Genomic DNA, 20922 nt, shown 5'->3' on the forward strand with positions numbered 1-20922 from the left:
CTGGCCAACTTGAAAATGGCTCTCGGAAGAATAGTTTTTGGATATCACCCATCACCTACGTGAAGTTTGAAGCCCTAATCCATCCAGGCTTTGTTTTGCTTTTCTTTTTTCTTCCATTTTGCTTAATTCTTAAATTCAAATAAGGAACTCTTCATTAAATTAGTGTTACACATATTGAAACAAAGGATATCCAAGTACTTGCGTGTATGTGGAATCATCTTAAAGGGGAGTTCTTGAAGGATAAACTCAATAGTCCCAACTCTAGAAGTTGAAAAATTAGAACTTCTTTTTTCGACAAATTTGAGAATAGGGTTTTGAAATTTTGGGAAAAGTAGCTAGGGAGTCTGTTTGAATATTTTGCCAAAATCTAAATTCACCGTAACATTCTTTCTTCCCAAGTAAAAAGCACCATAAGCTGGCTGTGGGTTATGCAGGAGCAAATGAGTAAACCCCCTCAAATTTATTTTTCCCTACCTTCATTTGTTTATTTTTTGGTTTGTCTCTTAGTCTCTTGGCAGATAAAATAAATGAATTGAGTAAACAAATTCTCAAATGTTTGAAAACGATGCATCAACTGGAGGAAGAAGTGTACACGTTGATATCTCATGTACAACATGGAAAATCATATCTATGTGAAAAGTATCTTTCTTCCTTCATGTTGTCCCCTAGCTGTGCTGATATTATTAAACAAAACTGGTCCTTAGTTCAAGGGCCTGCAGTCTTCTCTTTATGAAGTCATTGAAGCCCCACATTAATTATTTTTTTTTCAATTTCCTATTGATTAGCTTTTCAATTCTTTCATGGTCCACCCTCTGTCCGGATTTTCAACATTTTTGATTAATTTAATCCGGTTTTTCCGTCTGCATTATCGTCATCAAAATCTCAGTCTTCTTCAACCTTCATACTATATTATGCTCTTCCTAATGTCAATTATTTTAATTGGTTGTTGGCGTGATAAATGAATTGGGCTCAAACAAAGTCATTAGGTTGCGTGCATTAGTGATGTATGATTGAAAATCAGCTCCGTTTTGCTCTCCCAATTTAGTTGGAAACCTTAATTGACAACTAAGGCAGGAATACTTCAAGTCTATACGACTGACGTGATTCAATGTGAACGTTGAGGTAGTTTTGGAATGAGGAAGGAAGACGTGGAGTATATAGACAGGGTACATAAAATAAAATCCTCATTATTGAAAATTGGGCACTTGAGCACGAATAAAGAATAGATATTAGACTTAAAATCAAATTCTCATTTTAACACAAAATCAGTGATCTTTTTTTTTTTTTTTTTCTTTTGGGAGGTATGTAATTTTCTTCCCAATATAGAGCATAAAATTGGAACTTTTATCTGAATTTACTCGGAGACTTCACCACCATAGCATGATTGGAACACATTAAGAAAAGGCTTGTGCTATTTACACAAGACAAAGAATTAATAGGGAACTTGAATGCCATAAATTCACTTGGAATTCTGCACATATGTGTGGTGTAGTTGGTATGCCAAGTCTCAATCTAGTAAGGGTGGAATTTCTATCGTACGTTGTAATTACACATGAAACTTAATCTAGATCCACGAAGTTGTTTTCACATCCATTACATCTCTTCTTCGCTTGCTTACATCTATTGATCTCATTCTATTTTTTACAATTATAATCTGCAATTTTTTCTTTGATTAGGCATGCCATATTGACATTCTAAATACTCAGTGTGGAAAGGAGTTCTTTTGGTCAAGAATAGGTTTGAGCATCCACAACATTAATTTTATTTTTGGTATCTCTTTCCCCTTCTGTTTTTCTTTCCCAATATAATCATTATCTGTAGGATTTTTTTTGGAAAAAAAGTAGTTTGTGTGTGTGTGTATAAATTCTAGTAGAGAAAAGATGGAATTTAAGAAAAGAGGAAAGGGATGAAAAATTTTAAATCTGAAACTTCTAATTCTTGAAATCTCAATTTGAACCACTAAATCAAAACTTCCACAATAGTATGAAATATATTTGTACATATTGGTAGGTTTTTTTTTTTTTTTTGGATGGCTATAGTTTGTTTTGACCCTAAACAAATTAACTATGGAAGGAAAAGCCAACAACAATGTGAAAGTAATCGCCATAGTTTTCTGAATGTTCAAGTTATCAGCTATTGCAATCCAAATAAAAGAAATAAAAAGAACAAAAGTTTCAAGGCGTGATTTGCATGTTCTGAAGTTCAAGTCACACTTTGCTGGTTCAAACATACTCTCATGTATCCATTCTTGAAAGGCATCTAAAACTTAATATTCAGTGACTAGAAAGTCAAGAAGACGACTTAAAACCGTGGCTAGGCTGTTGACAACACTAAATGAGAAAATTCAACCAAAAAACCAAAATTTTCATGTCTTATGTTTTCCTTTCTTTCTTTGTGGAGTAAAGAATCCTATTGTGTCGAGAAGAAAAATAAAATGTAAAAGCTTGTTTGATCCGAATTCATGTCGGCATATCGCAAAGAAAAAAAGACATGGGAACATGTAATCTTCTCCTTTCTTGGTTGTTTAAAAAATTATGTAGTTCCAATCAGGTACAAAGATATGTGAATCTTGATTTTCTTCATTCTTAAGTCAAGAAAACGAGTTAAATCCGTGGCTAGGCTGTAGACAACCTTGCAAGAGAAAATCCAATGAAAAAAAATCCAAATTTATATTGCGTTATGTTTTTCTTTCTCTCTTTCTCTCTCTCTTTTTTTTTTTTTTTTTTAAAGTTGGGGGTTAGGGGATGAAAATAAGATTTTCTTTTTGTTAAGAAGAAAAGTAAAATGTAAAAGCTTCATGCCTGATTTTGAAGTTAATTAGAATTCGGATCCCCTTCAAAAAAAAAAATAATAATAACAGAAAGACGGATTGTCAAAGACTGATTTTAATGGCTACGTATTGGAAATTAGATGAATTCTGATAGATTTGGCCCTTTACCTATTTCTTTTGCAATGATTTATCAATATCCCACAACATTTTAGTTTAATGTGAATCATGAAAGGAATATTTTCTCTCTCAAATACTTTTCTATAGACCTGATAAACATACCAATATCTTAGACAGCAAAAGTGCATATGAAGACTCTGCAATATTTTCTTAATTAATTTCATTAAACAATTTTGTGCATGCGTGCATGTACCAAAAGTAAAAGGTACTTTAAATTCATCATTATGCTAGAAAGTCGGCAGGCAACAACAATTGCAAAACAAAAACGCAGGTAATGGGATCATAATCTTGTCAATAGAAAAAATAATCTTGACAAGAAAGAATTAAAATGAATTGAATCACGTTTTAGTCCTGTTTCTCTTCTTAAACAATAGTATATCTTAACTTTTTGTAACCTTTTGCATGCAAAGTACTATTTGTAAAGGATTTACTTCTTAATTTCGAAATATACCAACATCCGGACCTACTTGTTGGAACTCTTTTGCATCTTGTAGACCATACCTCTGCCCTCTTTCCTATTGCTTTCTTTGAAATTCACCCTCATTGGTACCTATCATTTTAATGCCTTTAATTTGAGTCTTTGACTCTTTTTCTTCCGATAAAAAGTAGAACATTTAAGATGTTCTTTTAGAAAACTCAGATGATGAATTTTTCTTTTTCTTTTCCAAGTAGTTGCACGATAATTTCTTAAAAAAAAATATTATGTACCCATCCTATATGTAACAATTGATACAATATTGTGAGATTGAGTAAAAATTTATGATTTCCTCTTGGTATATTTTCTTTTTTATTTTACCTGTCGTACTGAAAATGTTGAAATACTTGGAGTTGTTAAATTCAACATTTGCATCTTTTCTTCTATGTCAATCTTGGATTAAGTGCTAATTAATGCAACAGACTTATTGTATGCCATCATATACTTGTGTTTTTACGTATTTTTCATTACAATATTGTCATTATTATTAGGGTAAATTATATTTTACCTCCATGTGGTTTAGCCTTTTTTTACATAACTCCCCTATGGTTTCAAAAGTTATATATAACCTCCTCATGATTTGGATTAAAGTATCAAAGTAACGGAAATAATCATTCGTAACGGAACTTCTAAAAATGTCAAAATTACTCTTATAAATACATGACACACTAATCCCGTATGATTTTTATATTTTATCATATAATCCCCTTATGGTTTAATACTTTACCATATAATTCCCTTATGGTTTTCAAAATATACACATAACCCCCTTGGTTAATAAATAATTTTCAACTTTACATAAGGGTAGTTTTGATATTTTAGCTGACTCCGTTACGAATGATCATTCCCGTCACTTTGACACTTTAATTCAAACCATGAGGGAGTTATATATAACTTTTGAAACTATAAGGGGGTTATGTAAAAAAAATGCTAAGTCACAGGGGATAAAATGAAATTTGCCCTTATTATTATTTTTAACAGGGAAAGGATTTAAGAAACAGGAAAGAAAATAAAACATTTGATACTCAAACCCTTTAATTCCTCACGCTTCAACTTTAGCCACAACTATGTATCTCATATATTCTTTGGAAGCTAACAGGAAGACTTGAGGTTCAAAACCACAGCCTAAGTTGCACTACTAAAGCTTATCTTTCCCCCACCAAAGGCGGGGAGATCACTACTGAGGCTATGCACGTGTAGACACCTCGAGTGCTAAAAAATCCAAATTTGGCTTGAAACATGAAGATGGTAAAAGGAAAATGCGCCTGCATACTATGGTAAAGTAAGATGTCTTGTCCAAATTGAATCAGAATCCTTTCATTTCTTGTCTTTTTTTTCTTCAATTTGACTATTTAGGTGATACTTTTTTCAACTTCTGTCCTGTCCAAGGAAGGTATAATCATATAATCAAAATCAAACTCTACTGTTGGATTATGAGATATGTGTAATACAATCCAAAAGGTTTCTTGCACTACTCTAATGTCTATTTTGTCTACTATACATGCTTGTCATTTGACTTAAAAAAAAAACATTCATACAGCACGCCAAAAGTTGAAAGGAGCGTATAAATATCATTATCCTGCACTGGTTATGAATTCGAACTGTGCTCATTTGGAGAAAAATTTGTTTTGAGCTCTGTCTGGCAACGATCTAGAAAAATAAAAAATGCATCCATAAAATCTTCTTAAATTTCCCCAAAATTTGGAGAATTTATATATGACAGGAATAATCTAGGTGTTACTTAAATAGTTTTCGAACACTGTAATTGTATAATTTCTTGATTTCTTTCCTATTTTTTTTTCTAGGTTTTGGAAAACACAGTGTTACGGAAAATAACATATATATCCTTGGAAAGGACAAAGGAATAATTATAATTTTTTTTGTAGAAAGTACTTTTGAAATCAAGGATTCAAATTAACAAAGGATGATGCATATTTATCCTCGGTCTAACAAGTGAAATTTTAGACAAAGATATTTAGCAAATAAATTAGATAAGCATTATCCATGAAATTCAATTGCTTACGAAAGTGCTCACATGAATTCTACCAGTGCCAAACCTGGCGAAGAAAGGCACCTTGTAACGTGAATAAAGAAGTCGACGCATGAGGAAAGAGGAAAAGAAACATCGATCCTCTTTTTGACTCCCTTCTAAAAAGCCGCCCGCAGAAACTGATTATTCTCTGCATGCATTGCACGTAAAAGACAATTACAGAATGATCTCTTGGGAAATATATGAAAAAAATTTCTAAAAAATATCTGTGCCTGTCAAGTTGCTGGTGGACTGTTTCTGTTTTTACACTTTTGTACACTTTTTCTTGTACACTTTTGTTTTTTTTTTTTTTTTTACGAAAATGTTCGGGTGAGTTCGATTTCAATCATCACCACAAATTAGGGCATGCTTTCGGAATCATAGATTTCTTGTGATTGATTCTTATAAATTGTCTATCAAAACAACAATCACATGTAATTCGTCCTTACTAATTGAGCCAACTTGTACACTTTTATTAGTTTCGTTGAACAAAATGTTTACTTCAGTGCTACCAAATGAAATTGAAGACCACTTGTTGCTGATCTTTTGAACCTGTATGCTATTTTCGTTACTAGAAATAGAGTAATGACCATAATCAAAATTTTCTTTTGTATAATTTCTTCGTTGCCGGCTTCATTAGTTAGGTAGCTTCTCAACTTTACTAAATCAAAATGGAATTTGTCCTAGTACGCTGGGGATCAAAGTCAGCCCTTTTGGCTGAAGCTGGGGATCAAAGTCAAATAAGACTGTGCTCTAGCCAATTCTAATAAGTTTCATAAATTCAAGCAAGTAATTGGTAGTTCAAGAATTAATTTCATGACGTTGCTCCCAAGTTTGAATCACAAATTAATAACTTAACCAGTTAGAGCTCTAATTAAAAATCATATTCAAGTTAATCTTCAGCTATAGCTTACATGTATCTGATTCACGTTGACTCACCTATATTTCCAAAATTGTTATTTATCTTGCACAATAAAGTCCTATAACCTTATAATAAGAAAGAATTTACGTAGTTAACTGAAAAATTAGCTGAATTTGGCATCTTTGTTAGAGGCTTTTAGCTCTTAATCTCTTTGCACTTAAGTGGTGTTATATATGCATAAAAAAAAATTTGAACTAGAAAAAACAGGCGAAAGGATAACTATTGCCTCGATATCATGAAAGTTTGATGGACAGAAATTATAGAAACCCATAATTCTTTAAGTTAATTTGATGCAAAATGTTATATATTTACAAATGTTACCAAGGCATGTAACTTCTTCATAGAATTTAATATATATGTAGTGTCATCTGAATTAAAAATTTTGATACTTCAATTGAGTTCTTATACAGTTGAATGATAGGTACTCACATTGTAATATTATTGATAATCATATTTCTAGTAATTGTTGAATGTGTAATTTGTCTTTAGCTACATATGCATGGTTGAGTAGTTTAGCAGACTTGAGTGGAAACATACTTGAGATTCCTTGACTCTAAAGAAAAAGGGCATCACATCACAAACACAAAAGATAAGGATTCTTGAATGCACAACGTAGACAAGAAAAGAAAGGGACAAATGAAATTTTGAAAAAATTGAGACTCTATTTGCCCTGATGTGGACCGTTTTATATTGAATAGTTATTTCCACGAAATTTCTTGATGCATTGAGTACCTTAATTGTTGACAATAATGCATTTCATGCTTCATATCGGAAACTGCTAGTAAATCTACCAGAATAATAAGGATTAATTTTTTCTACACTGATAATATATATATATATATATAGTCAGCATTAGATAAATGATAATTATGCAAAATGTGAACTTGAAATTCAGCTTTTGTACATATGTTATGGATCCAACGGTGACAGTGTATATATGCTGTTAGTGTATATAAAATTTACTCAAATAACAATGGTTGGTAAAATGTTAAGTAATATTTTTTATGTGAATACATGGTTATATATATTAGAAACAACTAATATAATTGTTGTAGGATATGTGGTACTGCATTTTTTTTTAGAGTGTAAATCGGATGACTCAAACTCCAGATCTCTCACCTTACACTCTCATCACCTGAACTACTTAACTCATCCCACCCCTATGGTGTCTTATATATGATTATCATTAGTTTTTTTCATAGTTATATTAGAAGCACATACACTAACTAAAAAGATAATACTTAGGTAAGCTAAATTTATAGATCCACTTTTAGACCATATCTTATATTCAAGTGTCACATAATCATAGTAATATATGATAATATAAAAGAACCGTAACATAATGTAAGAAAATCTGTATGACTATTAAATGTCTACAAATAGATGTATAGACTGGTTTACTTAAGTATCGTACAGATGAAACTACTTAGTAGATTGGGAAAACTTAAGGGTTTGTTTGGATTATAATTTTTCAAGAGTTTTTAGAGAAAAAATTATTGTAGCATTTTTTTAGAATGTAATGTACATGTAATAAAAATGTGATCGAAAAATACATAAAAGAAATATTCATGAAAAATGTAAATTTTTTTTTTCAGAAAAGTTCAATCTGAAGTGGGCCTAAGTATTTCCCTCCCTGAAAAAAAGGCACACATACTATGGTCAAACTAATAAGCTAACATAATGAAGGGGCAAAGAGGAAAACAAGGATCAAAAACATTGAGTGAGATGGGGTTTGGGGGTAGGTAGTAGGAAAGGGGAGATGGGAGAGAGGGTAAACCACTGGACACGTTTGGAAGTTCATAACATTTACATATAACTACTTTTTTGTGCTCATGACATTTTCGATCAGAAAAAAATAATTAATTTTTTATACACTGATAAAATAAAATTTTTTACACCAACAGTTATAGATATATGCCATACGTGTATGATTTAAATTTTAAATTTGAATTCATATTGTATACCATGATCTAAATATGTAAGTATAAAAAATATTATACCCTGATAGTATATAAAAACTCACCTAAAAAATTGTAGAAGAGCTTTCTATGTTAAAAATATAATTATGTATTTTTAATTTAAAAAATTAAGGTATTTTTGTCCAATCAAATTTTTTAAGCAATAATAATTCTTTAATAAATTTTGCAAACTTAGCCTATTTTAGAATCTTCCTTTGTCCAAAATATTTCTCCTGCTATTATGTGGCCAAGATGACACCGCACAGCACTGACAGCAGAAGCAGTCAAGACTCAAAAGGTAGCCGACGATGAGACGAGTGGGATGCAGCCGTCCTACGTGGCAAAATATGGTCCCCACAAGTCGTCATAGAGTGTGGCCAGTCATTGAAAGTCGTTGACCCCGTTGCCTTGAAAACCTACTCAATTTCTTTTATTAATTTTTATTGATATATTAAATACAGTCTCCAAAGTAGTCTAGAAAGTACAAATTCCGTAAATAATCATAGATTTTAAATAAATTACAAACACTTTGATCTTTTATATAATTAAATCCAAGTCAATATCCGTAGTAAATTTGCTCGAAATGCATAAGAGCTACTCCCTCCGTCCCACTTTGATAGTTCTGTTTTCCTTTTTCATCTGTCCCAAATTGTAGTCCACTTTCTAATTGAAAAATATAGTTATATTTTAATTTTTCTAAAATACCCTTATTCAATGTAAGTTGTTCTTATTATAAACCTATCCTATTTAATGAGAGTTTATTCTTTTTTTACCATCAATTCAATTTTTCATAAAATTGTACTCTAATTAATGTGAGGGTATTTTAGAAAAATAGCTACCTAAATTGATTGTTCCAACAAAATTAACTACTTTTTCTTAAATTGTGTGAAAAAAAAAACTAGAACTATCAAAGTGGGACGGAAGGAATATATTAATTTCTTTTCCGACAACATCCATCTCACACACACACACACAAAAAAAAAAGGGGAGCTAATTTAGTCGATTACAATATATTAAGCATCCCATGTGTTAGATTTGATAGCAGATTGCGAGACTTATTCTGAAGGTATTTATATTACATTTCAGCGCTCGTAGATTGAACAAACCAGATCATGCCCAAAATTCCTGTCAAATTTCAATGTTCAATTCGATACTTTTATGGCATTTTGTGATCAATTGCCTGTTGAACTAATGCTTTTATTATGTGCAGACATTTTAGGGATAACCTAGTTAATTAACTTGCTTTTGTTGGTATTGATACTCTCTTGTTTCTACCCCAAAAACGTAATCACAATAATAAAAATAACTTGGTCAAATGATCATTTAGTCAATTAACACCAACAATTTAGCTTCACAATGTTTCAAATTGATTCGCATGCTTTATTGACTTTTTTAATTGTAAGTGGGCGATTTTGATTATCTAACTTCTCATGACGCTCCCTCTCTTCTTATCACCTAATTTATCCCTTTTCATGTTGACTTATTTACTTAGTTTACAAAATTATGTCAAAAACTAGCGACATACTAAAAATACCTTGATAGCAAATCAGTACGTAACAACGTATAAAAAATCAGTACATGTAGTATTTTTTAGTCAATTGCAGTTACAGAAGGGATATCGGCTTTTGGGGTTTTCTCGGGGTTTAGGTTTGTAAAAATTGACGTAAGCTCTTTGGGCTTCGAAAGAAAAAAAAAATTACAGAAAGTGAAAAATGTTAAATGATGATGATGACGAAGCAAGAAGAAAGTTATGTATTATTTAGATTTGGCTATTGTTTTCACGAGAGAGTTCGTCTTCACGAGGAAGTGCCGGACCAATTGGGGCGGTGAATTTTTGGAACGCGTCAATCTCATTATCTTTGACAAAACCCAGACGCAATCAATGTCAATTTGCCCACTGCTTAAAACTCCCAAAATTAGTCCAGCGTTCTTTCGCATTAGAGTGGTCCCACTTTTGACAACTCACACTTGACTACTCTCATAATTTTCGACTGTGGTTGTATGTTCAAATATCTCACTATTAAAACTTTTTTAACAGTCTCCTTTCTAATTAGCTTAAACTAAATTCACATCTTTCTCGAATAGATGGCCATTCTTTGCCTCTCTAGAAACGACAAAAATCCCATCTGATCAAGTGGATGCATGATTAATGAAATTTAAACAACTTCACAACTTCATAAGTGTGATTTTTTTTCAAAATTTAATATGATATTATTGTAAAAATATTATAGCAATTATGAATCCGTCAAATGCTAGATAAACATAAAATACACGAGAAGTTAGATAAAATTTATTGTAAAGCTGAAACTCTAAAAAAAATTAAATAATATTATCTTCTTGTGATCTTTTTAAAAATTTGTCTAATAAACATTACATAAATATTATGAGATAAAAATAACTGTGAGATTGAAATTTTAAAAATATAAAAGTAATTATGTTTCTTACTTAAGTTACATATTTTATACTTTAGATAATTACTACATATTTTTATACTAGTTGAAAAGTAAATTAACATGAAAATTTTGTGCAATGGATACTTTCTTAGCCATGATAACAAACCTTACTTTATATATGCTATTTATTTATCTTTTTCAAATTGAGGTTACATTTTATAAAAATTTAAATATTTTAAAAGAATTTATATTTGATAAAAATAATATTTTTTGTAAGTGATCAAAAGTTTATTGTGACATGTTTATTTTTGACAAAAACGCTACAATTCATCCCACAAGCCACAAAAAATAGCTAGCACAATGTATTATATTGCATTGTAAGTTTATAAATTTAGTTTTTAGAATTATATATGTCGAAGCCTTTAATTCTCATCTAAAATTATTTGACTTATCAATTCTTCCAACTAAAAGAATATAATCCATAAACTTACAACATTAAAATTCCTAAACTAATTTAATTAACATAACAAGATTTTTTTTTACTTATTCATTTACCAGATATTAATACAAGATGACTTTTGGTGTCATACAAATATCTATTGTTGCTTAAAAAAAGGTCTAAAAATTCTTCACAGTACAAAAAATGTAAAATAAACTCTTTAATGATGGTTACATAGCTGAAACTAATTTCAAATTAATGCTGCAAAAATTTCTAGAACAATTCAATTGAAAATAAGTGCCAAAATTTTTAATTCATTTTGTTATGAATTTTTTAGTCATATATATATATATATATATATATATATATATATACATACATACATACACGCACACACACACACACACACACACACACACACACACACACACACATAATCTAAGTGCTTGAAAGTTCTCAAGTGTCTTCGGAGCAATAAGACTCTGGCAACTGGAGCTTGTGGAATTATTGAGTAAAAAGATTAGAAAATATACTACAAAATAGTATATTTTTCAAGTACTTTCTATTATCTAATATTAGTCAAAGAAAATTATGTGATATGCAACTTCAATCAGTTTATGCAGAGACCAAATTAGGACAACAAATACTATTAGTACTTTTTATTTAAAAAAAAAAAAAGAAGTTACTAATTGATTGCATAACACGCAGTAAATTATTCGCAAAAAAATCTTGTCTTTTACTCCTTTTACCTGGGTCAGCAAGCAAAAGTCCAAATAATATTCTTATAGCACAGCAAATTAACGTGCAAGCTTTTCCACCTTAAAATAGACATTTTTTATTCATAAAATTGTATATGGCCATATTCCTTTTTTTTTTTTTTTTACTGAGATCACGCACCAGATAAATGTGTATTTACACGATCTGCAAGTCTGCAAGGCATGATCTGTCACAAAGACTTGGTCTAGTCAATGTAAGAATCTTTACGAAGAAGTGGACGATTAGTTCAGAATTAACTTACACTAAAAACAGAGAAACAAAATAACTTAAATCAACATAAACATATATGTTCCAATATAGCTGTATGTTAAAATTTTAAAACAAGAATCATACAGAGTTAATTTGAGATTACAATAATATATTTCACGGAAAAAAATTGAGAAAAATGGTCTTAACCATGGAGATCATATTTGATCATATTTCGGAAAGTAAATATACATAGTGAGTACTTTGATCTATTCCACTTGCATTTTGACATGAAAGTGTTAAAAGGGTCTATATCATTTCCACTTAAAAATGTTTTCTTTGGGTTTAAGAAGTTATACTATGCAAAAACCATGCTGACGAGGCAAAGTACAGGACCATAACTATAACTAGTAGTAGAAGATAAAAGGGACTATGGACTGGTGAAGGAAGAAAGGGACCCCTTTTTTTTTTTTTTTTCCAAAGTCCCATATCAAATCCCATCAATTTCTCTTCAAACAAATCTAGAACCCACTTAAGTACCTCACCCTTTGTTGTATTTGGTCTTCCCTTCCTTAGCCTCAAGTCTCAACCTCCCCTTTTTTTTGCCGAGTCCATTGCTCCATTCAAAGCCCTTCTTCTCAGTCCTCACACCCCTTCTCTCTCTCACTCCATCTCAATCTCTTTCCTCTTCTTCTTCATATATGGCCAAAGGAAGTGGACTCTCCTTTGATCCAGATCGCATCGGATTGTTCCTTCACAAACCAACTGTTATCAATTCACTTCTTCATCATCAAGAGGACAAAAAAGGCAAACACCACAACAATTACCGCCACCTCCTCTATTATCATCATCATCACAAGTTGAAGCAAGAAGAAGCACCAGCTGCATTCATGGAGATGGATTCAGCCAGTGCTGTTGTTAACAAGAGTAATAACAACAGCAGGTCTTCACCACCTACTACTATTCAATTCCCAGTTAACCTTAACTGCTCTACCCATGATGATGATCAAGATGATGGTCCCTTGCCTCACAACAACTCTGATCATCATCAAGAAATGGACTTCTTTGCTGATAAGAAACTGAAGACCGATGAATCCAAGGCAGCCACCATCCCTCATCCCGATGCTAATACAAAAGATCTCAGTGGACCTACTGATTTGGGATTCAATGTAAATGTAAGTTTCGATCAGATTCTTGACTGATTTTTCCTTGCTGGTAGGTCTTTTCTGCACTGGGATTAGTGCTGATTACAGAATTCTTTCTTTTTCTGTAGACCGGCTTGCATCTTCTCACTGCAAACACTAGTAGTGATCAGTCAATAGTGGATGATGGAATCTCACCTCACTCTGATGATAAAAGAACTAAAAGTGAGGTAAAAACCACTGATTTTGATGCTCTTGTCTGTGTGTGTGACTGTGTGTATTCCTGTTTAATTTTTTCTTTTCTCGATATTCTTTCCTTTTTCATTCACACTATTAACAGCCCCCGCCTCCCTTCTCGAGGTGGGGACTATTGAGGTGGGGGCTGATAATAGTTCTCCGGGGGTTTCCTTTATAACTTTTCACGTGTGTCATCTATGATCACGTTAGAAAGATAATTATAACAATGTTCTTCATCAAAATCTCAGCTAGCTGTTCTTCAAGCTGAGCTAGAGCGATTGAACGGAGAGAATCTACGTTTGAGGGAAGTGCTAACTCAAGTATCCAACAATTACAACAATCTTCAGATGCATCTGATGACAGTGATGCAGCAGCAGCCGCAGCAAAAACAAGATCACATAAAAGCTGACAATATTGGTGAAGGACAAGAAGGAAAACTACCACTGGAAGACAACAATAATAAGCACCAACAAAACAGTCATGGCCTAATGGTGCCACGACAGTTCATGGATCTTGGACTAGCTGCCGGTGCCACTGTTGAGACTGATGAGGCTTCTTTGTCATCCTCGGAGGGCCGAAGCGGCCGGGAGCGGTCACGATCACCGACGAATAATGTTGAGGCCAGCACAGGTGGTAGTGATGGGAGAGATGATAGTCCAGAAAAGGGTTCGCAAGGATGGGGTCCTAATAAGGTTCCAAGACTAAACAATGGCTCCAAGAATGTTGATCAGGCTACTGAGGCTACCATGAGGAAGGCTCGAGTGTCAGTCCGAGCCCGGTCAGAGGCACCCATGGTACAAAATTTAAATGAATTATGTCTAAAGTTATTTACAATTGTCATCTTCAAATCCAATGGCCTTTTCATTGAATTAATTGGAAAAATTAATGTTCTTGTTGGTTTGATCAGATAACTGATGGTTGTCAATGGCGTAAGTATGGACAGAAGATGGCTAAAGGAAATCCATGTCCCAGAGCTTATTACAGATGCACCATGGCCGCTGGCTGCCCAGTTAGGAAACAAGTATGTGTTTTGAATTGCTAGTAAAATGATTAATGGCTGAATTCTAAAGCTAAAATATTTTGATGAAGTTAGTACTTAAAAGTAGTTAGTAGAGCTTATGTATTACCACGTGTTATTCTAGTGTGAACCCTTCTAAAAATAAATCTTTTGACTCATTCATTTCAACTGCAGCATGATCTTTTAGACCCACCTACTATTTTTTCTATCCTCTTCAAATTTGTCATTTTCTTGTTTCTTTTTGTGCTTTCTTGAATTGCCACAGAAAAACAATCAAATTTGGTATTCTCGGGTGTCGGTAAATTTTTTTCTTTTGTTTTTTAACTTAAGGTTAATTTTGCTGCATCAACAGGTTCAAAGATGTGCTGAGGACAGAACAATTCTAATCACAACATATGAAGGCAATCACAACCATCCATTACCACCAGCGGCGATGGCTATGGCTTCAACAACATCATCAGCTGCAAGAATGTTGCTTTCAGGATCCATGCCTAGTGCTGATGGATTGATGAACTCAAATTTCCTAGCCAGAACACTTCTCCCTTGTTCATCAAGCATGGCTACAATTTCAGCGTCTGCACCATTTCCAACTGTTACATTGGACCTTACACAAAATCCAAATCCATTACAATTCCAAAGATCTCCGAACCAATTCCATCTTCCTTTCCCTAATGCACCTCAGAATTTTGTAGGCAATCCAGTAGCACTTTTACCACAGATTTTTGGGCAGGCATTGTATAATCAATCAAAGTTTTCTGGCCTACAAATGTCTCAAGATTCAGATGCTGCCCACTTAGGCCATCAAGTCCCACAATTGCCACCATTGCACCAAGGCCAGCAGAATCCCTTGGCTGATACTGTCACTGCCCTCACAGCTGATCCAAATTTCACTGCAGCATTGGCAGCAGCAATCACCACTATCATTGGGAATCCTCAGTCAACACATGCAGCAAATAACAGTAGTCTCAATATTACAACCAACACCAGCAACAATAATGGAAGTGTTACTACTAGTAACAACAATAGCAATGGAAACAATAAAGTCCTCAACACAAGTTTTCCAGGGAATTGAAAGTGAAGCTACTTTTCTTTTTCTTTTTTTTTATTTATTTTACTTCTTTTTTCTTCCTTATTTGGCTTTACATCATTTTGTTTTACTAGCATAATACAAGTGTTCATTATTTTGGGCTTGGAGAGTTGGCTTAAACATAGATCAGTCCCTTTTGATTATTTCTTTTTTTTTTTTGAATAATGTAATTCAAATGTATGACTCAAATATATAGAAAATAAAATACTACTGCAAACGAAAAGAAATTCCTATGTACTAGCTTTTATTGTTATCTTTTGTACATACACATATGGAAAATTTGAGCATGCATGAAAGGGATCAATTTATTCTCATTCAAATATTCTTTTTGCTTTTGTCACTATTCTTGATAGTTGTCTCAATATAGTGCCAAGAACATAGGAAAAAAAGTAGGATTAACATTTAGCAAAAAGGAGATAAAAAGGGAACAAAGCTGGAGAGAATGGTTGAAATGTTCTTTGCAACTTTTTGTTAGTGTATTTATCTACATATACGTGTTGGAAAGTCCATCAAAGTCCCTATTGATATGGCAGTCAAGTAAGGAGTCAATAAAACCGTCTCAAAGTTGTTAGAAATTGAGGGGTTGGTTTGACACGGAAAGACGAGAGAAAAAAAAGGAGGAAAGAGTGAGAGAAAAAAATGATAGAAAAGGGTGGAAATGAAGAGGAAAGATTTGGTTGCTTGTCTCTTTTGAAGTTGTCTTTTAGCAATTTGGTCCACTATGACAAATGGTAGAGATGAAGGATTAAGATGGAGAGATATCTACACGGCAACGTTCTTTGATGTTGAAAACCAAACCAATCGTTGTTGATTTTGCGTGCATGCAACTTACTTGTCATACTACTAGTAAGGTACGCAGTTGGAAAAAATGTACTTTCGTTTTTCCTCGAATTTATTTCAACTTTATGGCTGGTTTATGGAAAATTTTTGGGAGACTGCACCATAACTTGTTGGACCAAATGGTCCAAATCCACATTGCACTCTAAGCTTTATAGCATTGTTCACATTCAACTATAAGTATTAATTGTGAACAATATACGTACACCCTAAATTATTTGTCTAATATTAAAAGGTGTTAAAAGAAAAGTTGACAAAAATCACACACTTCAGCACCACGTTCGTATTTTGCTCCATTGAGCTATATATAGATACTCATATTGCATTTCAAACTTCATTTTTGCAACACATTGCATCTAAAGCATTTGAATTGTTTCAATTTGATCCAAAATCACGAATAGTACTTGAAAATTTTATGGGATTAGAGGTTAGTGAATTCAAATATTAGCTATTGCATCGGTGCTTCACGGTGACATTACTACTTTTAGATTTTCATAAGATTGTTGCTTTATTCCAAAGAAAAAGAACCAACTTAACTGAAAGGATCCCCCAAACAAAAAAAAAAAAAAAAAAAAATCTCTATAGTAATAACAAAATAGGTTGCTTGCTTTTTTTCAACTAGTTGAAATCTTTTATGGGCTAACTAACCATGTAACAACAAAAGTGAAGTTAATGCCACAAACAACACTGCACTAGATAAACTAGGCGCATGCTTTGTTACCTGGTGAGTTACAATTATCACGGCTACCAAGATAAGGAAAATGTGTAATTTATGTTTAAAACAAAGTGTAAAGTTTTTGGCTAAATGCAGAAAAGTTGGGCTACTAGATTTATCAGCCAAATGGAGGGAATGTCTATCAATTATTTTTGACATATAAACGTGGATTTTCTTTATAAAAGAATATCGAGGATAAAAAATAAATTTGATTCTCATGTCAATTTTTTAACGACATTAATGGTTGGACTAAAATGAAAAATTATTTTAGCGTGCCAAAAGGTCTCAGAGTGAAGTTTGTGGTGCAGAATGGGGAGCAATAAAATGTTTCTAATTGATGAAAGCTTTATGCTCACATGATGCTATCCATCATATTTTAGTTATTTATCGGAAAAAATGTGAAGGATTATTTACAGCGTAAAGTGTCTAGAATTAAAATTTAGATTGCAAATTAAAATTGACATAAAATTTGAAGATACAAAGTGAAAGGAGTGAATTTCTTACCAGATTTGATTTTTAGAATAGTTAAACAATTTTATTTCATAGTGATCTCTCTTCGGGATCATGATTATACTAAGATTTGAATAATTCGTGCTACAATACAGTCATTTTTTTTTTGGTTAATTTCGTATCTTTAATAGGATGCAATATATTACAGTTTGATATTTGTCGTTGACAGTACAAGCAAGTCACATGCATCCAAAAAATTTTACCAAAATATTAACTATTGCCTTTCGAGTTGTTCACAATCTCATCAGTCCATAATGCAAGTTAACCCGATCCTCTCATTGTATAATAACTTCTATTTCTCAGGTCATATGAAACAACAATTTGTGTTGAACTAAACAAATCACGTTAAAGCTCTTTCTAGATGAAGCATATATATATATATTGAATATGCTATCAATTACTGAGTAAATTGCTGAGTAATTGTATCATTATTTCATGGTAGCGGTGTCTACATCTCCATAGACGACTTGGAATTGAGAAAATTGCCAATAGTGAAGGCAAAATTAATGGCATTTTTGTATCGTTTCTCCTATCACTTGTCTTTCCACATGACTTATGAATTACGTAATGAAAAAATATCTTAATAGTTTCAAACTTGTCTACATTCTCAAGTGGCATCTAAAATGTTACAAACATATTAATTCCCAAATCGTCAATCCCTATTGGAAAAATACAACCTTGAATTGCCATTTCGGGGACCATCAACTCAAGAGTTTCCACCACTTCATAAAAGGCCAAATAATGCCCATTCCAACGGGGCCAGGCATGTGCGGGTGTGGCATCAAGCAAAGCATGGTATTCTAGAAAATGACATTTGAGGAGTCAATACGAAGTCTAGATGTATGAGGCACCTTCCTCTTGGATCTTTATATAAGTTGACTGAGTCCATCAAAGAAGATAAACACATACCTACATACAAATATATTGTTGATTAGTTTAGTGGGGGTTTTCTTATTACATAAAAAATCTCTCTGCTAATTGATGGAATCAAGGGAGATTCATGTAATCTTGGATTAATTAGTGAGGGCTTTGCTGACCCCTGTGGGGCCCTAAGATGATGAAACACACAGTCACATACTGACTCTTGGTTGAGTTGAAACTTGAAATAGGGAACCTAACTGCAGCTTAATTGTTGTCACATGTAATCCATCTGCAAGTAGTGATTATAATCTAGCTAAGTCTAGTTGTTTGATTGTATCCCACATAAAAATATATATCTATGTTAACCATTTTGGATAAGGTTGCAAATTTTTTTCAACCCTCATTGAATGTGATACGGTCAACAGTTTACACACATTACACACTGAAACACACACGTTAATGTGTTTGTGTGTGTCTGTCATGGTTTATCTCCTCTTCTTCTTCTTTTTGGTGGTCATTTATATTTAGATGAATGCTAAAGGTGTCAACTGTTCATGTGAGCAAGGGAATCTTCGGGGAGCTTTCAAGTGAAGTTTTTTGCCTTGTTAGCTGAATAAAAATCCTCCTGTAATGACACGTCCGTTCTCTTTCATGGGCTGCTTGATTCTAGTGAATTCTATTCTTCAGAAAGATTTATCAAACACTTTAAATTTGAGTTAAAATTGGGAAGTTTTCAACTTTACATTGGAATAAATATCTCTAAAATTGCGAGGACGAGCTTGCAAATATTTTACTTGTGCCTATGAGCTTCTTAAGCAATGAAACATGGGAATTGAAAATTTGTTATGTGCAAGATCTGCATTCTCCTTTTTCTCTTGTGAAGTTCACATCATTGGTTTGTTGCTACCTATGCATAGGGTTGTCATAGTAGCACAAGCAATTGTCCAATGATGAAGTAACTTGTTGCTTTATCTTTACGAAGGAAGAGATAACAACTTGGTGCTAATTAGACACAGTTTGGATTGAAGGAAAGTAGAAAGGAATCAAACGAAAAGGAAAAGGGTGGAAAGAAAGGAAAAGAAAGGCATGTTATCACTCAGAATCAATATTCACTACATCATTTCCTATTCTTCACACACTGTTAAAATGTTTTTTAAGCTAGATGATAAGAATATATGTCAAAGAAAACACATAATAGGGGTGTACAAGAAATTTTTTGAGGTATAGATTAATCCTCTATAAACTATAACCTTTGAATGTGCGACAATTAATCTTAATTTGAATTTGAAAATTTTGTATATATATCAAATATTTAATCATAATAATTATACATTAATAGTGTATATAAGATTACCTTTTTTTTTCTTATTATTGTAAGACTTGATTATCAATCGTTGGTTAATTAAAACAAAATTTGGAAGATTACATGATTATTCGGGCCATTGAGGTGCCACTTGGGCCATCATGAAGGAACCAGGACTCACTGGACTCACTTGGGCCATCATGAAAAAACCAGGACTCACTGGACTAACTTGGGCCATTATCAAAATACCAGGACAGGACTTGATCCAATCAATGTGGACTTAATCCTACAGATGGAGCACTTGATCTGATTAACGGATTATTTTATGCTGGTGATTTCAACTGGGCCAAGCTCTTAAATTGTACAGCCCACAATTCCTAATATAATTGTTGTAGTACTAATTATTTATGGGTAAATTACTTATAATCTCCTATAATTTTATATAATGCCATGACCTCTATAAGATTTCAAAATAGCCACATAATCCCTTATGATTTATTTAAAATGAAAAATAGACGGAATGTAAAATCAATTACCTCGTTTATACCAAACATGCTCTAAAAGCATGTCTGCTAAAATCTTAAACTCTATGTAACCTCTTTATAATTTGTATAAATATTCACTTTACCCTCATGTGATTTTTGCAAAGTATAAAAAGGTAATTAAGTTGTCAGTTGATTTAACATTTAAGTAAGAGCCCTATTGATATTTTAATAGATGACATTATATAGGTTATTTTTCGTCAAGTTTCCAATTTATATAAAATCACAAGGAGTGAAGTTAACATTTTGAAACTTTAGGGAGATCATGTGATAATAGACGAAACCAAGGGTTATACATAATTCATCCTTAAAATTATCAACTGAAGCACACGAAAAAACAGCACCAAGACGTAATAAGCTTCAACTTAGCGAATGATATTACGTAGAATCACGTGTTAAGTTCGTCACATGACTCCTCCTTCGGCAGCCATGGTCAGTATGTAGACAAAGATAAAGAAAGTAACAAATTTATAACCTATGATTTCATGTAAAAGTTCTTCCATCAATAACATAATCGAATGAAAGAAGTTCTTACTTGACCCGT

General features: G+C 32.6%; 1 protein-coding gene across 1 annotated transcript; it reads left to right on the forward strand.

Moving 5' to 3' along the window:
- The first annotated feature begins 12675 nt into the window (after positions 1-12675).
- On the forward strand, positions 12676-15847 carry LOC113688917 (probable WRKY transcription factor 31). The gene is made up of 5 exons (XM_027206745.2): positions 12676-13301; positions 13400-13498; positions 13754-14299; positions 14413-14526; positions 14876-15847. Exons 1-5 carry the CDS (start codon positions 12828-12830, stop codon positions 15593-15595), a joined length of 1953 nt encoding a protein of 650 aa, XP_027062546.1. The 5' UTR covers positions 12676-12827; the 3' UTR covers positions 15596-15847.
- The last annotated feature ends 5075 nt before the right edge of the window (positions 15848-20922 follow it).

This window comes from Coffea arabica, chromosome 5c (assembly GCF_036785885.1).
Source record: "Coffea arabica cultivar ET-39 chromosome 5c, Coffea Arabica ET-39 HiFi, whole genome shotgun sequence".
NCBI classification, from domain to species: Eukaryota; Viridiplantae; Streptophyta; class Magnoliopsida; order Gentianales; family Rubiaceae; genus Coffea; species Coffea arabica.

Excerpts from the sequence above, each read along its gene's own strand:
- LOC113688917 (XM_027206745.2), top strand. The coding sequence starts at position 12,828 with ATGGCCAAAGGAAGTGGACTCTCCTTTGATCCAGATCGCATCGGATTG. Across the intron at positions 13,302-13,399 it reads ATTTGGGATTCAATGTAAAT|ACCGGCTTGCATCTTCTCAC; the intron begins GTAAGTTTCGAT and ends CTTTTTCTGTAG. Across the intron at positions 13,499-13,753 it reads ATAAAAGAACTAAAAGTGAG|CTAGCTGTTCTTCAAGCTGA; the intron begins GTAAAAACCACT and ends TCAAAATCTCAG.